This window comes from Hyposmocoma kahamanoa, unplaced genomic scaffold (assembly GCF_003589595.1).
Source record: "Hyposmocoma kahamanoa isolate Upper Pololo Valley unplaced genomic scaffold, ASM358959v1 129, whole genome shotgun sequence".
Taxonomy (NCBI): domain Eukaryota; kingdom Metazoa; phylum Arthropoda; class Insecta; order Lepidoptera; family Cosmopterigidae; genus Hyposmocoma; species Hyposmocoma kahamanoa.
The window spans coordinates 2,043,092-2,066,235 of NW_020653460.1; the positions used below are offsets into that span (position 1 = coordinate 2,043,092).

The following is a 23,144-nucleotide window of genomic DNA, read 5'->3' on the forward strand; positions in this document are numbered from 1 at the left end:
CCGACCCAAAATTTAACATATCATACAAAAAATTACAATCTTATGAAACTTAATGAAATATCGCAAAAAAACACCAGAAAATATTTTAACCCGCCATACTGTAGTGATTTAGATTTTCGATAGTATACGTAGGGACAGCCGATATATTGCACATTCTCTACCAACATATTGTGAAAATTGAGAATTAATGTACTTCCGTACATAACCCTACCTGGTACCTGACCTAGCTTTTATAGCAAGAAGTGTTAGTGGAAGTGTTATCCTTGAAATCCTAATTAGGGATGATTTGTTAGAACACCAATAAACCGACTCACGAAGTTGTGAAATGCTACGATTAAGCTTCAGTGGTTATTGAATGCAAAAAAATACAGGAAGGGCCTGCGGCTACCAAGATTATAAGGTGAGCAGATACATAAAATACATTGTTTATCTGTATAGTAATCTAAAAATCAGCTGATCAAAAAGTCGTTATCAGCCATCAATACAATAAAAATTTATAGCGCCATCTAGCGGTGAGTAGTGATACTCTTACCACTAGCCGATAAGATCCAGACCTGCTGAATTATTGAACTTGAGCTTCAGCTATCCCCCGTAAGATGGCGATCTCGTGTACAGGCTGCGGGCAAGAAATAAAAGAAAGAAGTTTCCTAAATGTTCAGAATGCAACGAAAATTATGATTTGGAATGTGCAAACGTTCCAGAAACGCTATTTTTTAATACAATGACAAAAGAACACAAGAGCTATTGGAAGTGTCCCTTATGTCGTTCATCGTAAATTTTTTGCTTCAGTTATAAACAAATACTACCAGCCTAAAAAAGAAACCCCTCAAACAACAAAAAACGCTACTTTAGGTCACACGAATGAGATTGCAGTAATACGAATGATTTTCTCATAAACATAAATTTGAAGAGACGGCACAGTAATGAGAAATTATTATTACAACGCACATTTTATCGTTCACAAAAGAACATTTAATAACATTTAACATGTAACAAATATTTTAATATAACTTCTTGTATCAAAATCCTTCTCATCCGTGTCAGACTATCTATCTATCTATGTATATGTAATTAATAAATAAATCTAAATAAGTATTTTGTTGATGTCACATAAACTTTGTTGTACATCAATATATCATCATCACCACCATCAACATCATCATCATAATCACCATTATCATCAGCATCATTACCATTCACATCATCATCACAATCATCATCATCATCACTACAATCATCATCGTCATCACCACCACCATCATCATCGCCACCACCGACATCACTAGCACTACCACCATCTAATTGTTCTACTTCAAGTAAATGTTTGGCTTAAAGTAACTATTTGACTTAAAAGTAGACAATGAGATCGACAATAATGATATTTGGATACATTTTTAATTGTCAAGTATGTAAAATATGCTGGACCGTTACAAAAGTGCATGGATTTAAAAATTTCCTTTGTGTAATTGATGTACAATGAAGTTTATAAAACTATTACTTAATATTTATTTAGATAGATTGCTTTGTATGAATGAGAACGATTTAGTCAAGAGCTGAAATTGATATTTAAGCAGATTTTTTGCTAAAACGGAGATGCACAGGTTACTTCACTGTGTACACTCCAATCCGACAGGAGCCCCTTCTTACATGTGCGAAGGTGAAGGTGATGCTGTATGAACTTTTGTTATTAGGATGCTTTTAGTTGAATTGACACTAATGATAATAAAAACTGAAACACATTTTGTATTCCCGAGAAAACATGTTTGTTTATAATAAAATGGAAAGTTACGATACGTATTCAACGTGTAAGTTATTACAGTTTATCCTCGATGGGAAATATTGAGATTTCCACGAAAGTTGAATTCTTTTTTCTACTTTTCTTAAAATTAGGGCGACGTGGAACTGGCCCCCATGAATGAGAAATTGCCCACTTTTCAAATTTTTATTTACGTGACGTAGTAAAATAGTCTTTTGTAACACAGACTATGTAAACAAGCAATCATATTAATTAAATAATGCTTAGCATTCATGTAATAACATAAAAGTTATTGAAAGGGACACTTTTTTGGAGGTTATCTGAAAACGACCCATATACCAAACTCATTGGTCAATCGTTCACTGAAGGTCAGTTCCCAGATTTTCTAAAAATATCATTGATCAGACCCATACTCAAAAAAGGTGATCCCACAGATCCAAACATATATCGCCCGATTGCATTACTACCTACTTCGGCAAAAATATTTGAAACTGCGATGGCAAACCTCTTTTTACTTTTTACTCTTTTTACTCGTTTTATGAAAAGTTCTACGTATTTCATAAAAACCTACACGGTTTTAAACAAAAACATTAGATGACGTTAGCCATCTACGAATATGTTCGAAAAATTCTTGACGCGATAAACGACAGCAAGTACGCAATAGGTCTTTTATTGGATATGAGTAAGGCGTACGATAGAGTTTGTTATAGGATAAATTATATATAACTGGTAGGTATTAGAGGTACAACGCACAAATGATTTAATCCTACCTCGAAATTCGAAGACTATATGTTGAGATAGAAACTACTAACTTTAATACGGGAAAGATAGAAGGTGTCAGATCTGAAGAAGTAATCATGAAAGGCTCTAACCCACAGGGTAGCATATTAGGGTGTATCTTATTTCTTAATTAACGTTAATGACCTCCCCCACCAATTTGATAACCAATGCACTATTTTGCGGACGACAATTCAATTATAGCACCATGTTCCAATACTAATAAATTAAACAATAAATTGGATTTTACCTTAGACAAAATTCTAAATTAGCTAGAAATTCATAACTTAAAATTAAACTTAAATAAAACTAAATTTATACAATTTAAGCCCTCTCAAAAGCTCCCCTACCTTTGAACTATAGTTATAATAATCAGACTGCCTGGGACTCGAACTCGACTCAAACATGAACTGGAAACCGTTTATCCGTAATCGTGACCAACAAGTTGTCATCTTTCATATACGCCCTACGCCATCTAAAGCGTGTAACTGATTTTAAATCTGCTCTTACGGCATACTATGCGTATTGTCATTCGAGGTTGTCTTGTCTTATAGCGTCATTATGTGTGGAAATTCTACTAACGTAAATGATGTGTTTGCACTACAGAAAAAGTGTGTTAGGATATGTTCACTGGTCAGGATATTGACAAATATAGAACAGAAAGAATCTTGTATACCTCTCTTTCAAAGATTAGGCATATTAACTTTAACAGGTATTTATATACTTGAGTCGTGCAAATTTATTAGAAACCATCCCTCTTTATTTACCCCGAAAATTTAAATTAAACGTAACAACAGAAACCTACATCAACTACATGCACAATTTTCTAACTTGAAATTAGTTTGTTCTGGACCGCAAATTATGGTAACGAAAATTTACAATCACATATCAATTTATATAAAAGAAATTCAAGAATTTAAAATTTTCTCCAAACATCTAAAAGAATTCCTCGTAAATAGAAGTTATTATAATATTAGAGAATGTTTCAATGATAAAATATAAATTTAATGTAATTAATTTGTTTGTTCTCAATTTATCTTATGCATCTATAATTGTAATGATTTATTTAATATGATAACAATTTTATTACTTTTATAATGAGTCCCCTCATCACTTTGCTATGCCAACAACAACAACATGTACATTTTCAAGCCACTGTACATATAACATAATATAAGTGTGACAATGCAATAAATGAATAAACTCGCAAAATGTGCACGCGCGCCATAATTAACAAATCATGCAGTGGATGGTCTTCTCTTTTATTTATTCATTTAACAGGGCTTACCGTTTAAATACGTACAGATACGTTAAATATAAAAACAATTCATTTAATACTAGTACTACCTATGCATGCGTTTAAATTAAAGGTATTCATAGCATATAGTACATATAGGTATTATTTTGGAAGCAATAGAGATTGACCAGTATATTTGTACATATTAGTGCAGTAGAAGTCCTTGTGAAAGAGTTTGTCCTGGGAAGTACTGCCACCTTACCTATTTCTGCCGCCAAACAGTAATGTGAGCATTGCTGTGTTCCGGTTTTGAAGGGCAAGGGTGCTGGTGAAATTACAGGCACATGCGACTTGTGAAGTTATGTCTCAACTTATGACGGGCGCACTGGCAGTGTCTCTCAAATCTTTGCGATTTAAACCTCTGAGTGGCATAGAAACTATTATGGACAGGCGTGTCGCTTACCACCAGGCGCATGACTTATCCGTCTCGTCAGAAACTTTCCTTTAAAAAGTAAAGGAAATGATTTCATTGTATCTTCTCATGGAGCAAACTGTAGATACAATGGTTTTTCTCAGTTCAATTGCAAAAGGTGCAAAAGGAATACCCGACTTGATACAATTTCCTTAGAGACATGACCGTTAACGACAACCCTTTGTGTTCGATCAGCGAAATAAGGTGTAAACCAGTCCAACAAAAAGCCAATAGCCATGTATACCGAAATCATTGCGCAGTTTATGTATCAAGGTTGAGTGATTTACTCTGTCAAATGCCTTACTGAAACCACTGTGTATAGTCATCTACTTCGCTTCTGGAGCTCATAAGTGATAACGTTATACGACAAATGTTATAAGGTTAGACGTCGTGGATCGTTTCCTCACGAATCCATGCTGTTGATCAGCTATAATTTGTTTCATATGCCAGGACAAATAGGGACACAACAACAACTCAAAACCTTACAGAACAGGCATGATAACTTTTAACTGTAATAAATGGTCGAAAAATTTTTTTCCAGTTAAATGGGATGGTAGTAACTTTGACCATAGCAAGCGTCACCCGATTCCAGCTCAGAATTAAGCGAGTAAACTCTCCACTGGTGTTGGAAATTTGATGATGTGGATTTTGATGAAACCATATAAGTTTATTATGAATATAAGTACATAACGCTATCTGTAATAGAGATAATGGTAATCGTGACGCAAAATATGCTAGCACCAGCTCTTGTGTCCACTGGCAATGATAAAAGTTCATTGTCATGTACCTACAATAGCCACACTTGTAATCCCAAGAGATGCAGCAGCTCGGCGAGTGATGATCCACGGATTATTCTCGAAATGAACCTCCTCTTCAATTTCAGGATCTCGAATACTTAGGTAATCTTTTGACCTTTCACCCTGCAATGAGCCAATAGTTTGAAGCCTCTACATCATATTGCAAAAGCAATTTCTGGAAGGAAAGGCAAGACAAGCAACTTCTGGTCTACCATAGATCAATCTTTTACGGAAGAGCCCACGAGCTTGGTCTAAGGCTTCCGTCTGCTGCTCCAATGTAACAGTACAATAATTTCGTCATATTTTGAATTATTTGGAAATGCCGTTACTATTTTATTTTGAAATTGTTGTCATGACACAAGATGTGAATGGAAAAGATGGAATATCAATAACATAATGAACGACAGTATCAGTACACTCTCATTTCCATTTTTTTCTATTAATCAGAAATAAAAATGTAAGTATCAAAACGCTTTGTTTAAATATGAGCGTAATTCGGAAATCCTCTACCACTTTAAATAAAATGAATTGAACACTATGTTTTCTCTATAACCTTGGATTTCCATTGCACCATTTTGTAACACCTAGTGCTGGGTCATGAAAAATGTCCATTTGTAAAAAATCATATTTTTCAAGAAAATAGATCTTTTTCCGGATATTTTTCCAATATTTTTCCTTTAATTTTTCACATTTGACTTTGACACCTTTCAAAAGTTGTTGAGCCATTAGGTTTTTTCCCCGTTACGTTATTAAATCATTATGAATCTCGAGTTCTTAGGTTTTTGCAATTGTTACACATAGGAAATGAAACTATTTTTCCGGATTTACCTCACCATACCATCTCAATCAACCGTGACCATGGGACCTGTAAAGGGTCTGAAACGTTGGTTTGTTTGAAAAAACAAATACACACGATTTCAATCCGAAAAAATAGTTTCATTTCCTACATTTTGAATCTCGTTTTTCTCTCATATGGCATTAATTAATAATTAAATCTTTAATTAATTTTAATGTAATATTTAAGTTTGTTTTATAATTCACACTAAATAAAACTTTAAAAAATATTTCTAAATGTAAAATGAGGCTTCGAAATTATATTTTTGAAATTTTTCTGGATTTTTTCCGGAAAAATTCCCACTATTTAAAATTTCTAATGAGCTACACCTCTATATACACTGATTTGTTTTGCTCAGACTGAGCGTTTCGTAATAGTAGGATTCGGTTCGTCATCGTCATGGTGGCTACAATGTGACGTCGTTTTATCAATCACTCATTTCATTCACAAATAAAGATGTTCATTCATTTTTCACTTGCAGAACACTATGTATTTTAGAAAATTACATTTCTAATTCTAATGATCATTCCCTATTTTTAATTCGAAGAACTTTAATTTTGTTGATTATTGAATCTTGAAGAGATGTCTGAAAACGAGGAAATTGCTGGTACGATCCCCCAAGAGGATATAGAAGCAGCGGAGAAATTGAAAAACGAAGCGAACGAGCTTTTTAAAAGTAAGTATTTATTAATTATATCAACATTACAAATCAATTTATCTTTTTATTGACCTGTTAGAAAGTAATACAATCTTGTTCCATTATTATCAATGTATCGATTGTGACAAAAGTGGCAAATGGATTTTTATAACCTCAAAATTTCAGAACAAAATTACAACGGTGCTATTGAATTGTATACACAAGCTATAAAGAAGAATTGGAAAAATGCTGTGTACTTCGCCAATCGCAGTATATCGAATTTGCGGCTGGAAAACTTTGGGTACGCTTTGAGTGATGCGTCGAAAGCTATTGAATTGGATAAGACGTACACTAAAGCTTACTACAGACGAGCCGCGGCGCATATGTCTTTAGGAAAGTACAAACTAGCGCTTAAGGATTTTGAATATGTAAGTATACCATCAATCCAACCCCCGACTTCTGCATTTATTTTTAACTCTACAACTTAAGATGATCTGGCATACCTCCTGATTCTATGACAAAGCCTTTACAGTTCAGGCTGTTTGTGAAACATTCTACCTTTTTCTATTCCATAAGTGCAATAATTAAATTTCTTCAAAAATATGGTGACCTACCGACAAATGGACATTGGGTTTAATATAAAAACCACAAAAAAAATGTTCGAAGTTAACCTATACAAACATAGTGACATGTAATGAAATATAAATAAAACAAACATTTAATTTAAATAGTAATGTCATTGCAGTACTGCCTAATTTTGCTTGCAACAATTTAAGTCCCTGCCATTAGGGTCGTATTTACAGTGCTTGTGTTTCAATTGCAATCCTGACTTGAGCATATAGGGTCGTATTCCAGAACTGTACTCAATGCTCAAGTCAGGATTTGAGCAGACGTCAGTATGATTTCAAGCACTGGAAATACGACCCTAATGGCAGGGACTTGAGTATGATTTCGAGTGCTTTAAACCATACTCAAATCCTGACTTGAGCATTGAGTAGAGTTCTAGAATACGACCCTGAGTAGAGTTCTAGAATACAACCCTTAGATATCTCCATTGCCTACTTTTTCTAAAGATACAGCATTGCCATCATGTTAAACGCGGCATTGATAAAAGCATAATTTTCTATAATAAGAACTTTATTCTAGAAGCAACATTTTCAATTATGTCTATTTTAAATAAAACATATTGTTTGCTTTACTTTCACTTACACCCTTTAATACTTCAACAATTCTGTTATCCTTCAAATAAATTTATCAAAGTTATTTAAAAATCTTTGACTTTCATCCGAAACAATTACTTGCTGTCAAATATTAACACTCATTACTAATTTGAATGCAAAACATTATCTTGCGTAGTATGGCTAATGTACCCTGGTATGTCACAAACTTCCTTTCCAAGGACAAAAGTCCTCAAAGACAAAAGTCTTCGAGCAGTGCGTGTTGCCAGTGATGACCTACGGCTCTGAGACGTGGTCACTTACTATGGGCCTCATAAAAAAGCCCAAAGTCACTCAACGAGCTATGGAGCGAGCAATGCTCGGCATTTCTCTACATGATCGAATCAGAAATGAGGAAATCCGTAGAAGAACGAAGGTCACCGACATAGCTCGAAGGATTAGCAAGTTGAAGTGGCAGTGGGCAGGGCACATAGCTCGTAGAACTGACGGCCGTTGGGGCAGAAGGGTTCTTGAATGGAAACCACAAACCAGAAGGCGTTCAATGGGCCCCCTACTAGATGGATGGATGACCTGGTAAGGGCGGCGGGTAACCGATGGATGCACGTTGCATCCGATCGGCTGGTCTGGAAATCTTTGAGAGAGGCCTATGTTCAGCTCCGAGTTTGTGATGATGTCACAAAGTCGGAGATCCACAAACGCCTGACAATTGACACAGTAAAGGAGGCAATCAAAAGTACCATCTTAAGATACTTTGAGAACCATCGGAATGAATTGGCAAAACAGTTAACAATCTGCAGTTACAACAAAAGGCTCAAAAGAAAAAACATAGTTCCGTTGGGGTAATGTAGTGTGCACATAAAGGGGAAGAAACTCCTGTTGGAGAGTTCGCCTGCGTTGACATAACCGATTATCAGCATATTTGCTAATAAGTAATAAGTAGAACGAGAGTAGACTCCCTGATGTTAGACCTGGAAGTTACTTTGAGACCTTGCTCTGATAAATACAAAGTAAGAAGAAAAATTAGCAAAGAACACATAACATACCACTCAAGTTATAACTCAATCAGTCAACTGGTCACATGTAGGCAGAAAAACCTACTTGTACGGGTTGTAAAATTGCTATGTACATACATGTATTTTTGCATACTTAGATAACATAAATGTGGTAGTGACCTGTTTAGCTTGCAGGTAGTCTCGATCAATGAAGTTTGAAATAAATATAGTAAATGATAAATGTGTATTTAAGATCAGCCTATTGTTGCATTCTCATTTTTCTCGGAATCTGCCGTACAAATGAGGCGTAGAGTTCAATCAATATGAAAATTTCAAGTGTAATTTACTTACTCACTACTTAATTTTGAGCAGTACAAGTGGGCAGCTTCTGTGCTTTATTTATTTATAGTCTCATAACTTTGATGGTATTCGTATACTAATTTAATTAATAAATTAATTTTCAGGTAACCAAAGTTAGGCCAAATGATCAAGATGCTAAACTTAAATACTCGGAATGCAATAAAATAGTGAAGAAGATAGCATTCGAGAAAGCTATCTCTGTGGATAAGAAAGAGGTTAACATTGCTGACTCTATCAATTTAGATGTTATGAGTAAGTTATTTTCTTTAACTATTCTTGTTTTCTTCGCCTTATCATATCGATGGCATACGCTATAGTGCTTGCCGTTGTGGTGAAAGGATTTACTGTGTGTGCACCAGACGTAACGGAGGGAATGGTACCTTCGTGCATCTATTCTAATGCAACATTTCCTTAGTGGGTATTACTGCCGTTCTGCATCAACGCTACTGCTAAACCACCCGTAAACTTTTTTTTTATAATATCAAGTGACGGGACAAACAAGTCGTGTGGCTGGTGGTAAGCTACATGCCTGTACATAACAGTTGTAGTGCAGTCATTCAGTGATATATTTTGATTGACAAGTCCCATGTGCTTGTAATTTCACCAGCATCCTTCCTTGAAAACCGGATTACAGTAAGCGGTAATGTGACCAATTACCACTTGGCGGCAGAAATAGGTAAGGTGGCAGTGCTTCCCTGGCCTAACTCTTTGACAAGGAGATCTACTGCTACTAAACTGTGAATCCAAAAGAAACTTACGATTGTGTCGTAACGGAGTCTCGTTTATGCACCATAGGCATTTTTTTTTACTTAAAATCATTCATTGCTCAATGTTGTTGGAATTAATTTAATTACGTTTTCATTGGAGATTTATACAAACAAGAAAATCGTTGTGGTAAAATTTTCGTGCTAAAAAACGGAGCAAGTCGAGTGGAGTTGATAATGAGGTTATTTGACTATACGTCAAGAATAGACGCTGAAAGCACCCTTGCTCTTATGGGGTATGCGTTATTACATGGCCTCTTAGCACTTATTTTACTTTTTTGAACATACATTTAATGTTTTTAAGAATTATTACTTTATAATGTTAATATCAATATTTGCGTCTTCTGTTATGAAGTTATCCAAATAACTATTATTTACACATAAATTATATTACTTTAAAATATATTCAACTTGAAACATCCATAAGGTGACTTATTTGCAGTATGACATGTCCCACATGTACTAAGTGTAATAAAACATTCTTTAGCTATTGAAGATGAATATGAAGGACCAGCTTTGGAAGATGGCAAGGTCACCCTCAAATTCGTCACTGAACTTATGGAGTACTATAAACAGCAAAAGAAATTACACAAGAAATACGCTTATAAGGTATGCGTAGTTAAAATTAAATTAAAATGTGCTGGAAAATTGCATCAATGATCAAGTATAATATAATAATAACGCACATACTCAACATAGCCCCGAACTAGGGAAACCCTGTGTCGTGGGTGCCATGGACACACACATAGGCAACCACGAATTACACCCAAACCACGAGAGAAATAAATGTAGGCCATACAAATATTTCTCCTGACCTGGGAATCGAATCTGTGACCTCTGTATTGCAGTCATGGTAACCGTTCTGCCACAGAGGCAGATCTAGAATTTACCCAGTACAATAAGGTTTTTTATGATACCACGTGACGGTACCAACAAATCGCGCCTGGTGGTAAGCACCACGCCTGTCCATAGCAGTGGCACTCCACTCAGAACTTTAAATCGCAAAGATCTGAGGGGCACTGCCACTGCGCCCGTCACCTTGAGACATAAGTTGACAAGTCCCATGTACCTGTAATTTCACTAGCACCTTCTTTACCCTTCAAAACCCAAATGCAGTAATGCGAGCATTACTGTTTGGCGGCAGAAATAGGCAAGTTGGCAGTACTTCCCTGGACGAACTCTTTCACAAGAAGCTCTACTGCTATTAAAGTAAAGACATGTGCCCAGGTAGATGCAGTAGCGAGGTGTCAGTTATTATTTTTTCCTGACTAATGTCGACTCGGAGCTTTAGAATTAGACACCTAGGCTTTTCTTCACTCTAATCTCCTATGGCTGGGGAATAGTCTGCAAAGGAGTGGGTCTCGTATGCCTATTAGAGGTAACTGTGGCTTTGGAGATACAGATGTGTCTCATCTGCTTCGTACAACGATTCTACAGTTTAGCTTGCTATTAAACATGTGTTACTTAAGCAACAACGTCTTTTGAGAGCACTAGTCTGCATTCGAAGGACTGTAGTGATCCTTATGTTTATAACAATAACTTACAATATTGTTTTTCAGATTCTAATCGACGTAAAATCGTACCTCCAAACACTGCCCTCACTTGTTGACATTAAAGTACCGGACAACCAGAAATTTACTGTCTGCGGAGACATCCACGGACAATTCTATGATCTTATGAACATTTTTAAACTAAACGGCCTACCATCGCAAGCCAACCCGTATTTATTTAATGGCGACTTCGTAGATCGAGGATCGTTTAGTGTGGAATGTATCTTCACATTGTTCAGTTTTAAACTCCTCTATCCTGATCACTTTTACATGTCAAGAGGTGAGTTTTCTTATGTAATACCACAAAATATTAAATACCCACAACTCACTCAAACATCCTTCAAATCATTACTGATACAAACATTGAACAATCACAAAGAAAAGTGCCTTCGACCCGACTGAACCTGAACCAGCGACTGTTGCCTTAACGTGGCTACCGCCACTAACTATGTAATAGAACACTAGTGGAGTCTTTTCGCAATAACTTTTTTATAAAAAACACCAATCTCACAAGTTCGTGGTATTACATCTATTTGCCAAATTGACATCGGTTACCGGAAAGTTCGCAAAACCACATTCATCCCCTAGTTTGCCGCCTTTAGAGGTGGAATATGAGGTACCCTCTTTCCTACAAAAAAATATTAATCAATATCGGTTCACAAATGCCGCAGTTATCGCGTAACATACATACAAAAAAAAGAGGAATTGAGAACCACCTCCTTTTCGGTTAAAAAATAGATGCATATCATTGTTATAAAAACATCACGATGTTCATATTTTCATTTAAGAGTAATATTATTAAATAATAAATATAATTTTTTGTGTACAAATTACTAAATACAATCTAACACAAAACTTATAGAAACATCGCAAGTTCTTAGGTTTTTGCGATTGTTACACATCATCGATTATATAACCAAATAGATACGAAATGTCATTTAATCTGTTTGAAAACTATTCTGCCAAATCATTACAATGACAACTGCGCTCCGTCATGTCACAGACAAAAGACCAGGCCCATATCTTTCTACTTAAGTTTCGATTATAGTCCCCTTTTCTATCAACCTCTTGATTATACGGGAAGATATAGTGCAATAACCTATGCAAGCAAGCCCGCGGAGGGACCTTAAAAGTTCAGGTCCTGAGCCTAGATCAGCCCATGGACAGGGTTGTCGTCTGACGACTGAATGAAGTCCGTGACAAGTGTCTACTTGTCACGGACTTCATTCAGTGCTCAAAACGGCCAGTGCCTTGGGTGACTGCCTCGAGTGCACGTACTGTATCCTCCCTACTTTCCAGATAGGTACCGGAGCTGTTGGCACGCTTACTTCCCGTTATGCATTGCACAATTTTATTAACAGTTGCTACTGCTAAGCCGTTGAATCTAAATTCTACTAACTACCAACTCTCCTCCCTAGTGATGGAGCTGTAGGCACTCTCACTTCCGACATCGAAGCGTCTCTCCAGTTCCTATTATTCCTACGCGACTGGATAGACCGGAGGTTATCTAGCTTATCCTCTAGTAGTTATCCGGACTAGCACCGGAGATATCAGTCGCAGTGCCCTACGACAGTGTCCGGACATAGTTTACAACATAAAGACCAGTCCCATATCTTTCTACACAAGTTTTGTTTACAATGCCCCTCCCTATCAACCTCTTGGTTGTGCGGGAAGGGCACTATGACCTGTGCAAGCGAACTTGCACAGGGACTATCTAAGTCAGGGCCTAACCCCGGATCAGCACGTTTGCACGCACTTCATCCGGTTCTCTGTAAGGCTAGTGCGTTAGGTGAGCCGCCCTTGGTGCACGTATAGTACCCTCCCTATTTTCCAGATAGGTACCGGAGTTGCAGGCACGCTCACTTCCCGTCGCGCTCTGCACGACTAATGGTTGCCACCGCTGAGCCGCCGACTCTAAGCCGACTACCAAATTTCCTCATTGGTAGCGGAGCTGTAAGCCACGCTCACTTCCCGACGCCGAATGAACGGCGTCTCTCCGGTTCCCAAATTCCTTGCGGCCGGAGGGACCGGAAGATGTCTAGCTCATCCTCTACTAGCTCTCCGGGCTAGTGCCGAAGATGCCAAGTGGCAGTGTCCTGCGACAATGTCCGGACATAGCCACCGACTTAAAGGGCAACTCACGTGCCCCGCGCGTCTCCTCGCCTTAGGCCCAAACTAGACCGCTACTAAGACGCGCTAGCAGCGCGCGGGGCGAACGCCCTGGTCACGATCTACCGGGGCAGACGAACGTGTTTGTCCCTCCAGCTAACCACAAACCCATACCCAAATCCGAGTCCATACCCAAATCCGGGTCCGTCAGAGACGCCCATGAAGACGTATCACTGGCGGAAGGCTTGGCCCAGACGTCCGCCGTACCCTGGCCTTGCCGTCGAGCCCGTAGTCTCTCCGGAAAACCCTATCTCTCGAGTCGGTAGATAGGAACAAACATAAAGACCAATACAATCCTACCATTGAATAGAAAATGTATAAGATAAGATGAAATCATATTAAATGTTAATAAAAAGGCGCCAAAAAAGTAGCTAAATTTTTCTTGTTGCTAAATACAAAGAAATGTCGCCTAATCTAGCAACAAAGTCGCTAAGTTGGCAACACTGATGCTGAATTATAAATTTCGTTTCAAATTGACACGGTGTACAGGGTCAAGAGCACGTCAAGCTTGACACCTAAGATTTAAATCCAACTCTATGCCGCTTACGATAAGAACGGTCCAAAGGTCAAAGTGTCAAGCTTGACGTGCTCTTGACTATACGAAGGCAATGTCATAAACATAAAACAGGTGGCCAAATTCATCGTCCAAAGTGGCACAAATGTTTTGATACCCATTTTTCATTAACATTTTAATATAAGGCCCATTTGCCTGATAAGTTGCCAGGTATGGATGGCTGTTATTTCGTCTCTATTTCTGTTTATATACTCGATGCACATAGGAATGAAACTATTTTTTTTTATCTAATTCGCCTATATTTGTTTTGTCAAACAAACTTCACAGGTCCCATTTTGAGGGCTGACTGACAGTTGCACAGCAGGACAATTACATGAACAGCATAAGTAGTTATAAATAAATGACAAAAAGCCGTGTATAGATAAGGTAGTCAGTAAATGAAATAATATAATTCATTTCAGGCAACCACGAAACCCTGGACATGAACCGTATGTATGGATTTAGAGGCGAGGTAACCTCCAAATACTCGTCGCAAATGGCAGACCTTTTCACTGAGGTGTACAATTGGCTGCCACTAGCTCACTGCATCAACAACAGGGTGCTTGTCATGCATGGTGGATTGTTCTCGAAGGATGACGTCACACTTGAAGATATTAGAAAGGTCGATAGGAATAAACAACCTCCTGAGGATGGTGAGTTGATTCTCTGTTATTTTCTTTGTAGTAAATTCAATGCTACTCCGCATAATTAAGTCTATAAGGTATGTATCAATGTTAATAATATTAAATTTTAATACTGTAATTATTCAAAAAAAGAATCCCTCGATCTGTATTAATAATTATAACAAACTAGTGTAGTAATTTCACATAAAAATAATTGAATGTCAATTCAATAGAAATTTAAATACAGTGAATAACGACATCTCTAGCCGGGGCCGGTAACTGTAAAGGTATCTAACTGGGTGACGCAATACTTTCATAGATGGCGCTACGGCTAAAAACTCGTTGAAAAAACCAAATACAAAGATACGACAACAAGCACATAGAAAATTCGTGAGGTTCCGCTGGTTCGTTCCCTGGCGTAGTTGGCATAGCGTCTGGCATGGTTTGCTAGAAGTCTTCGGTTCGAATCCGGCTTGATCGAAGGAATTTTTTTCTAAGTGTTCGATCTTTGTATTAATAATTGTAACAAACTAGTGGAATAATTTTGACATAAAAAATAATTGTATATCAATTCAATAGAAATTTAAATATTTTAATATTATTTTACGCTATATGTATTCTTTCTTTTTTGTGTTTCAAAAACAAACCTTTGAGTCGCGAAATCAAACATGATTGGTACAGAAACAGAAAAGAGTCGCTATACCTCTGAAATTTTACTTTTGTGGCTATCATAATGGTATTTTTACATAACTAATATATAATAAACATTGCCTGTTTACATAGCTCTTAGTGATGTTTACATAATCACGCAAATCTACATAAGAAGAGTTTTGATTGATATATAGGTACTATTGATTTAAAATCCCTTATTGTCTTTGAATAAAGAGAAATCCTAAAACGTTTGTACGCAGAACCATTGACTTACAAATAAATGGACGACGGGTCTAATACAAAAACCACGAAAAAAATGTCCCAAGTCAACCTATTTAAACGTAGTTACATGTAAAGGAATATGAAAAAGCTAAAACGTTGAATTTAAATTGTAATGTCATCGTAGTACTGTCTAATTTTGCTTGCTTCGCTGTCAGAAGAAACAAACGAAGACTGAAGCGTAAATGACGCTCTGTATACGATTTTAACGCCCTATAAGTCCGGACACTTTTTAGCGCGGACCCGACGTCCATATAATTGTAAGTCAATGCGCAGAACCAAAGTTTTGCTACAAAGTAAAGTTTTATTTTCATGGTTTTGTGATAGAACTAGTTACAAAATGATATTAATAACGTATTCATGTGTGTGCCTCTTTCATTTATTTATATAATTATTATTTTATAATTTATAAGTAACAAGTAAAGTAAAAGATGAAGGACCTTAATTCCATATTTTAGAATTCAGATGGTTTTACAAACAGATTACTAAAGATCACTCAATGGTAAAAGACATTAAGTCCTATAGCCGTTTGTTTCTTTTAACATTTATTTAATATGACGTTAACATTGATTTTAAATGCCTAATTAGGTACATTCCCTTTAAAGCATGAAATACACCCCAACACACCCACCCACCGTGCTCCAGATCCGACATGTGCCCGACTCGACAAGTGCCCGACCCGCTGTCAATGTTCAAATTTAGCACTTATAGTTCTTTACCTCTACTCGCCTACGGATCTCTTTTCGCACAGAGCTCGTGCAGATTTTTCCACTGAACTTCAAGACCTACTCTTCTCCTCTAGGGTCCTGCTTCAGCTCATCTTCCCATCTTTGAAGTATTCTGCTTGATACTATTTTGCTCCTTTTTTTCTCCATTAGCCTCGTTAATTAATTAAAAAAATAAACTAAGGGGTGGAGAGTGTCCAGTCTGGTTACCTTTTTGTTCTCTGCAGGCGCATTTGCAACTCATTCTCCAGATCTGTACGCACCCATATTACTTACTTGCCTTACTTGTTCCCCTAGTGCGGGGCAATGAGTGTATGTTATTATTTATTTGTTATTTATTTACCTAACTCTTTAATTTTCTTTAATTTTAGGTATAATGTGTGAGTTGCTCTGGTCCGACCCTCAACCGATGCTCGGCCGGGCGCCATCCAAACGAGGCGTGGGCTGCCAGTTCGGCCCGGACGTGACCACCAACTTCCTGCAACGAAACGGCCTGGACTACGTCATACGCAGTCACGAGGTCAAGAACGATGGTTACGAGGTCGCACACGACGGAAAGTGCATCACTGTGTTCTCTGCGCCTAATTACTGGTTAGTAGAGTGATTTTCCTGTTATATAATTCACCAATAAAGATTACTAGCTATTTGTTTTCAAACGTATGTTCTTTTCGTAAAACATTTCATTTGTGTCGGTCTTGTCTTATGTGTGAAACTGTTTTTTTATAATATTAAATAAAATAACAATAAATAAAGAAGACTTTATTCTTCAACACTACGAGACATAAAAACTTAAAATAGTGGCTTAAACTCTAAACCAGTTGAAGAAAAGGTATCAGCCTCAGCAATTTGCTGGTTTTTAAGCTTCACCTTATATATAATGTAAAGTACAAGTCAAATATATTTCTCGCTTTAGACACCGCAATATACAGTTTCTGATTAAGTATATAGTTAAGAAATCACCTCACTCACCGTAATTTATACACTGTTATATATATACTACAGAAATTTCAGTAAAAAATCCTATACAAAACCACAAAAATGATACACACACCTTTAAGTGACGGGACGAACAAGTCGTGTGTGGTAAGCGACACGCCTATCCATGACAGTTGCAGTTCCACTCTAAACTTTCAATCGCAAAAATCTAAGAGGCACTACCACAGCACCCCATACCCTGAGATATAAGTTTACAAGACCCATGTGCCTGTAATTTCGCCAGCACCCTTAACAGTAATAGTCACTTGCTGAAGTGTTGCACAGAGGGCACTGGTAATAATATAGACACTCTATATTATTGCTCTTCAGAATTCGAGGAATATCGACTGTGAACTGGCAACCGGTACTATCTAATATTGATAACTTTACATGATGAAGAAAAAAATTGCTTATTAATTGTAGAATAACGTCTTTTATATAACATCTGGTTTATTAAATAAAAATACGTAGTGTATGTGTAATAAAAATGTTTGAAAACTACGTATTTTTAAATATTTCTATATGTCCAGTTCTAGTTACCTCAGGATCTGTGATCGGAATTGAAATTAATTTAGCTAAATTAAAAAATAACGTGGACATTCCCTTCTACAAAACGCGGCACTCCTCGTCACTTATTATATGCTGATACTGCCTCCGTGGCCGAACAGTTACCATGCCGGACTGCCACGCAGAGGTCCCGGGTTCGATTTCCGTGGCGGGAGAAATATTTGTATGGCCTACATTTATTAATCTCGTGACTTTAGATGTAATTTGTGGTTGTCTATGTGTGTGTCCATAGCACCCGCGATACAGGGTTTCCCTAGTGCGGAGCCATGTGTGTGTGCGCGTTATTTCAATATGCGTATTTTTTACAGAAATATTAGTACATTGGCGACAAATTACTGTTTCCTATTAAATGTTTTTGCTACAAATTATTGTTTCAAAAATAATATTGTAATTGTGTTTCAATAGATACCTACGTATTTAAATACTTTAACCATTTAATAAACAAACATTAGACAACCTTTTATTTGGAATGTCTAGAAAATATTACTTTCAATGATACTAGAGTACACAATTATTTTATATGTGAATGCTATTTTCGTGTATAAAACAAAATTAATATTAATATTTTTTTATACATAAAAATAGCATCCAAATATGAAATAATTATCTACTTTAGTACAATTTAAAGTATTATCGTAAAAAAATAATTTAATATGGGTTTACACCACTTTAGCGCCGATATACTCAATAGTGTATGTCCATACTAAGAAAACGTTCATACTTTAGCATCGAGTATATAACCAGAAATAGAGACGAAATAAGGGCCATCCATCCCTGGGAAACTCATCAGGCAAATGTGCTTCATATCACTTTTATCACTAAACATCAACTCAATTTTGGGGGCTGTTGTGCTGTGGGAAAAACAGCAAAACATCTAATTACAAAAGAAACGGAATCACATTTCATCGGTAATTAAGTATTAAACAAGCAATTTTTCAATTATCGTCCATTACAGCAAAGCTAAAGTTAAACTGGTCGATTTGAAGTGAAACAATTGACGACACCCGTCAACTGTTTCGAATTCGGGCTGACCAATCGGAGCGCAGTTGTCACCGTAATGATTTGGCAGAATAGTTTTCAAACAAATTATATGACATTTCGTCTTTATTTCTGGTTATATACTCGATGTACTTTAAGTAGTTCATACTTTCCCTCAATTCCGATCACTGCTCATGATACTTAAAATAATAATTTTCAAATATTGCAAAAACCATAGCGTTTTCAAACTGAATATCGCTTCACCAGCTTTGTGCAGCTTTTCAACCGCTACGGCAATATCATCGAATATGCCGATGAGTCTACTCTATTAATACGAGCTTAAATTTTTCAGTGATACAATGGGCAATTTGGGTGCGTTCATCACAATGAATGGCAAAGACCTCAAACCAAACTTCACTACTTATGAAGCTGTGGTAAGTAATATTGGTCCTACGTCATAAGTAATAGAAATAACATTAGCTAATCTCTACACAATATGTACAGTCATATACATAAGATACCTGACTCCCCATGCCGACTTTGTCGACCTTTTGGTTCTGAGCACAAAAATGTGGACAAAATTGTTAAACAAAACTTAATCTTTAACCTGAAAACCGTAAAATTTATTTTGGTATGACTCCGTGGTCGTCTCATTAGTGAACGACATTTAAAGAAAATTTTTAAGCGAATTTAATCTTTAACGCATGGTTCTTACTTAAATAGAGAACACAAATTCCATCTAGTTTTAGTAACGCCGTCGTGGCCAAACAGTATAAGGATTGCTTTACAAATAGAGGCAAGCATGGTTCCTGGTGGTGGCACTTACATACTAAGGCCAGGTAGGGTAAGAGGAATACCGGGAGAAGACGAACTTGAAGCCTTAACTAAAGTTTAACACTAAAATATTCCAGTCGATAAAACATGAAGAAATTAGTTTAAACGATTTTAAAGAGATGTCGCTACAATCCTCCAAATCTTTGGCGGACAAAACTAATTTGATAGTTGTGTAATCTTGAGAACACGAGGTATACCTTTATAAGAAATGAATTATGCTACTGTTGGGTAATTTTCTGAAAAATTTCATATAGTGGAAATTTTCCCGGAAAAATTCCCAAAAAGTTGGAAAAATTGGAAAAATATACTTTGGAATTCTCATATTATGTTCTACGTTTAGAAATATCGTTTGAAGTTTTAATTAGCGTGAATTATAAAATAAACTTATATAACTAAAAGCCACCTAAAGTAAAACGAGATTTAAAATGATTTCACAACAACGAGAAAATATCCAACATCCACACCACCATGGCTCCATCGTTTTCGTTCAGTAACTTCAACTTTTCACACGTCACATGTGGAAAAATATTGGAAAAATATGATTTTTTTCAAAATGGAAATTTTTTCATGACCCAATACTACGATGTGCTGTTCCTCTTACTCCATATTTTGGGGGAATAGAAAAGTTGACTCAATTTGCACATGTTCGGCAAATACATCATAAATATAGAATGCACAATTGACAAACACGCGTGTCAATAGATGGCATTGTGTGTTACAAACTAAATTAACGCTGGCACAACTGGCAACTTTTATTTTGTTTAAGATTAGCGCCATATACCTATGCCAGGTATATGGCGCTAATCTTAAACAAAATAAAAGCATAACCGGGCACTATCCATAAAAATCTGTGCAATTAGCGCCATCTAATTAATTTGTTTGTTATCACTAGAAATTAGAGTAGCTTCGATAAATTGCGGCTTGGCAATGAACTAAATGGTACCTGTCGCGACATCTGGTGTACCAATAAGTACTAAATACCTTCTCGGTACTGAATGTCTTGTATCGCGATTAGCAGTCTTCTTGAGTTATTGGTCCGTGATGGTAGTGACCCATTTGGTTCTACTTACATTTGTACACATTTATCATTTTCTATTAATTGTAAATGATAAATGTGTGCATATGTTTACTTACAACGAACAAACCTTAAAGTTTCTTACTTATTCTTCTCAGGGTAATCTGCCTTACGAATGTGTTGTAGAGTTCAAATGTAATAAGTTTACCTATGAAGTAAAGATTGAGTCTAACATAAAATGTTTAGCTGTGACGTTTTGTCGCTTTATCGTCGATATAAAAAACATATGGTATAGAAGCGGTGTAGATGCCTGCTGATAAATTTGGTACAACCCCTTAGTCATTTAGAAAGTTTACATACGGCGACTTTTGAGCAGCGCGTCTGCATCTATTCAGTTGCAATGCAGTAATGATGCAGTTGTTAATCATCTATTACACAGGCGCGATTTAGCTACAGCACAATCGCGATGAAAACGCGACGCGATAATTCGACGTTTTAACGATGCAATCGCCCGTTTACATCGATGTACCCGCCTACAACCGACTGGCCCTAATCATCTATTGCGTCCAACGATACTGGCGACGTTGTTATAAGTGTCTCGGCTTCATTACTCCACAAAGTCTGCGGATATTGTGGAGTATATACGGATGAAAGCTAATGCTACCCTGAGGGTTGAGAGTACCAACTCAACATCTGTCGACCTTCATGAAGGAGGAGTTTACCGAAGGGTGTCATGTATCGACGTTTCCGAGGCCGGCTACCGGACACCCAAATTGCGTCACATGTCACAATCCTTATGTGTAAATAAATAAAGCGTTTTATTATTACATTTTATTATAAATATGTATGTTTGTCCTTAAGGTATATATTATGTAGTTTCTGTTGCCCGAATTAAATGAATGAATAAATAAAAAAGTACAAATCGCTACTGTCGCGTTGCTATTGCGCGTTTGTATCGCTGTTAAAAGTCCCGGTATGTAACCCCTCTTACTTTGTGGATTATTATTAATTTCGTCTTTATTTCTTTCCAGCCACATCCCGATGTGAAACCAATGGCTTACGCAAACTCCTTCCTCAGTATGCTTTGCCAATGATGGTCTTATTTCAAAGCATACAAAACAAAGCTACATGGCTGAGTGAGCAATATTTTTTTTCTACTATTATGCATTTAATAAAAATATAGCCATAGACATGGAGTGTACAATACGTCAGCGCCCTAAACTTGTAACTTGATAGTTGTAATGGACGGTATTTATAGAAAATTAAGTAATAAACCAGCCTGCGACACTACAAGTCTCCGTAATGAATTGTTTATTGAAACACGGTCTATTACAGACTGGTTTATTATTTGTTACTCGAGTTGAAGGTAATAAACATAACAGAGGGAAATGGCAAATCCTGTACTTTCGAAAAGCAATAATGGTCTACTGACATTGAAACAAACCGAATGAGTTTCGAAATGTACAGAACACTGAACGTCTGGCTGACTTTAGAGTTAAACCATGAGGCTCGTGCTCGATCATTGTAAAAAAAAAATCAATTTAGCCCGGAATTGGTCGGCCTAGTGAGTTACGTGGGGAACAACAAACATGAAGATACTTGAACTATACTATTAGGCGTGATCAAGATCATAATTATTTACCAAACATTTCACGGCTGTGCACGGTCACTTCTAAAGGATTATTGACTTCCGCAAAACACAAAACCGTGTATATTTGTTTTTTTTTTCAAACAAATCAACGTTTCGGGCCCTTTACAGGTCCCACTGTCACGGTTGACTGATCAAAACATGGTCACCTGCGACCACGGGAGCTGTGAATGGCCCAAAACTGGTTGGTTTAAAAAAATAAATAAACACGATTTTTGATCGAAAAAAAAGTTGTTTAATTTTTTTTATGCGGTATCAAATGACAAGACAGACAAGTCGCGCGCCTTATTGTAAGCTACTATGGATAATGGATAGGCCTATAACGGTTGCATTGCCACTCTTAATTTTAAATCGCAAATTTGAGGGACACTGCCACTGCGCACGACACTTTGAGAAACAAGTCGACATGTCTCATATGTAACAATCGTGAAAACCTTTGAACTTGATAAGACTTTCCGTACAAGCCACGCTGAACAAGATTTATGGTTTTATCAACCTCGTAACCCTAGAGAAGATATGAGATGGTACAATTGTAACCGGAGCCAAGAGTCAGCAATCAATAATTAAAGTACGTTATCGCCAATATTTTTATTAAATGCATAAAGTATGTCATAGTCAAAGTGATTAGAACCACTAGCAATTTTACGCTATGAAGTTACTTAAAAGCATACGTATTGTTCTTAAACTGGGCCTATATTTCTGGGAATTTCGAAGTGTTTAAAAGTGAAAGCAATAATTAGTCTTCATGCATTGTAATGACATAGATATTATG

At 36.7% G+C, this 23,144-nt stretch overlaps 1 protein-coding gene across 1 annotated transcript; it reads left to right on the forward strand.

The window, feature by feature from the left end:
- The first annotated feature begins 6,407 nt into the window (after window positions 1-6,407).
- On the forward strand, window positions 6,408-22,426 carry LOC113240281 (serine/threonine-protein phosphatase 5). The gene is made up of 9 exons (XM_026477541.1): window positions 6,408-6,550; window positions 6,698-6,939; window positions 9,146-9,293; window positions 10,293-10,414; window positions 11,365-11,635; window positions 14,500-14,730; window positions 16,727-16,946; window positions 19,228-19,309; window positions 21,756-22,426. Exons 1-9 carry the CDS (start codon window positions 6,457-6,459, stop codon window positions 21,816-21,818), a joined length of 1,473 nt encoding a protein of 490 aa, XP_026333326.1. The 5' UTR covers window positions 6,408-6,456; the 3' UTR covers window positions 21,819-22,426.
- Window positions 22,427-23,144: the final 718 nt, after the last annotated feature.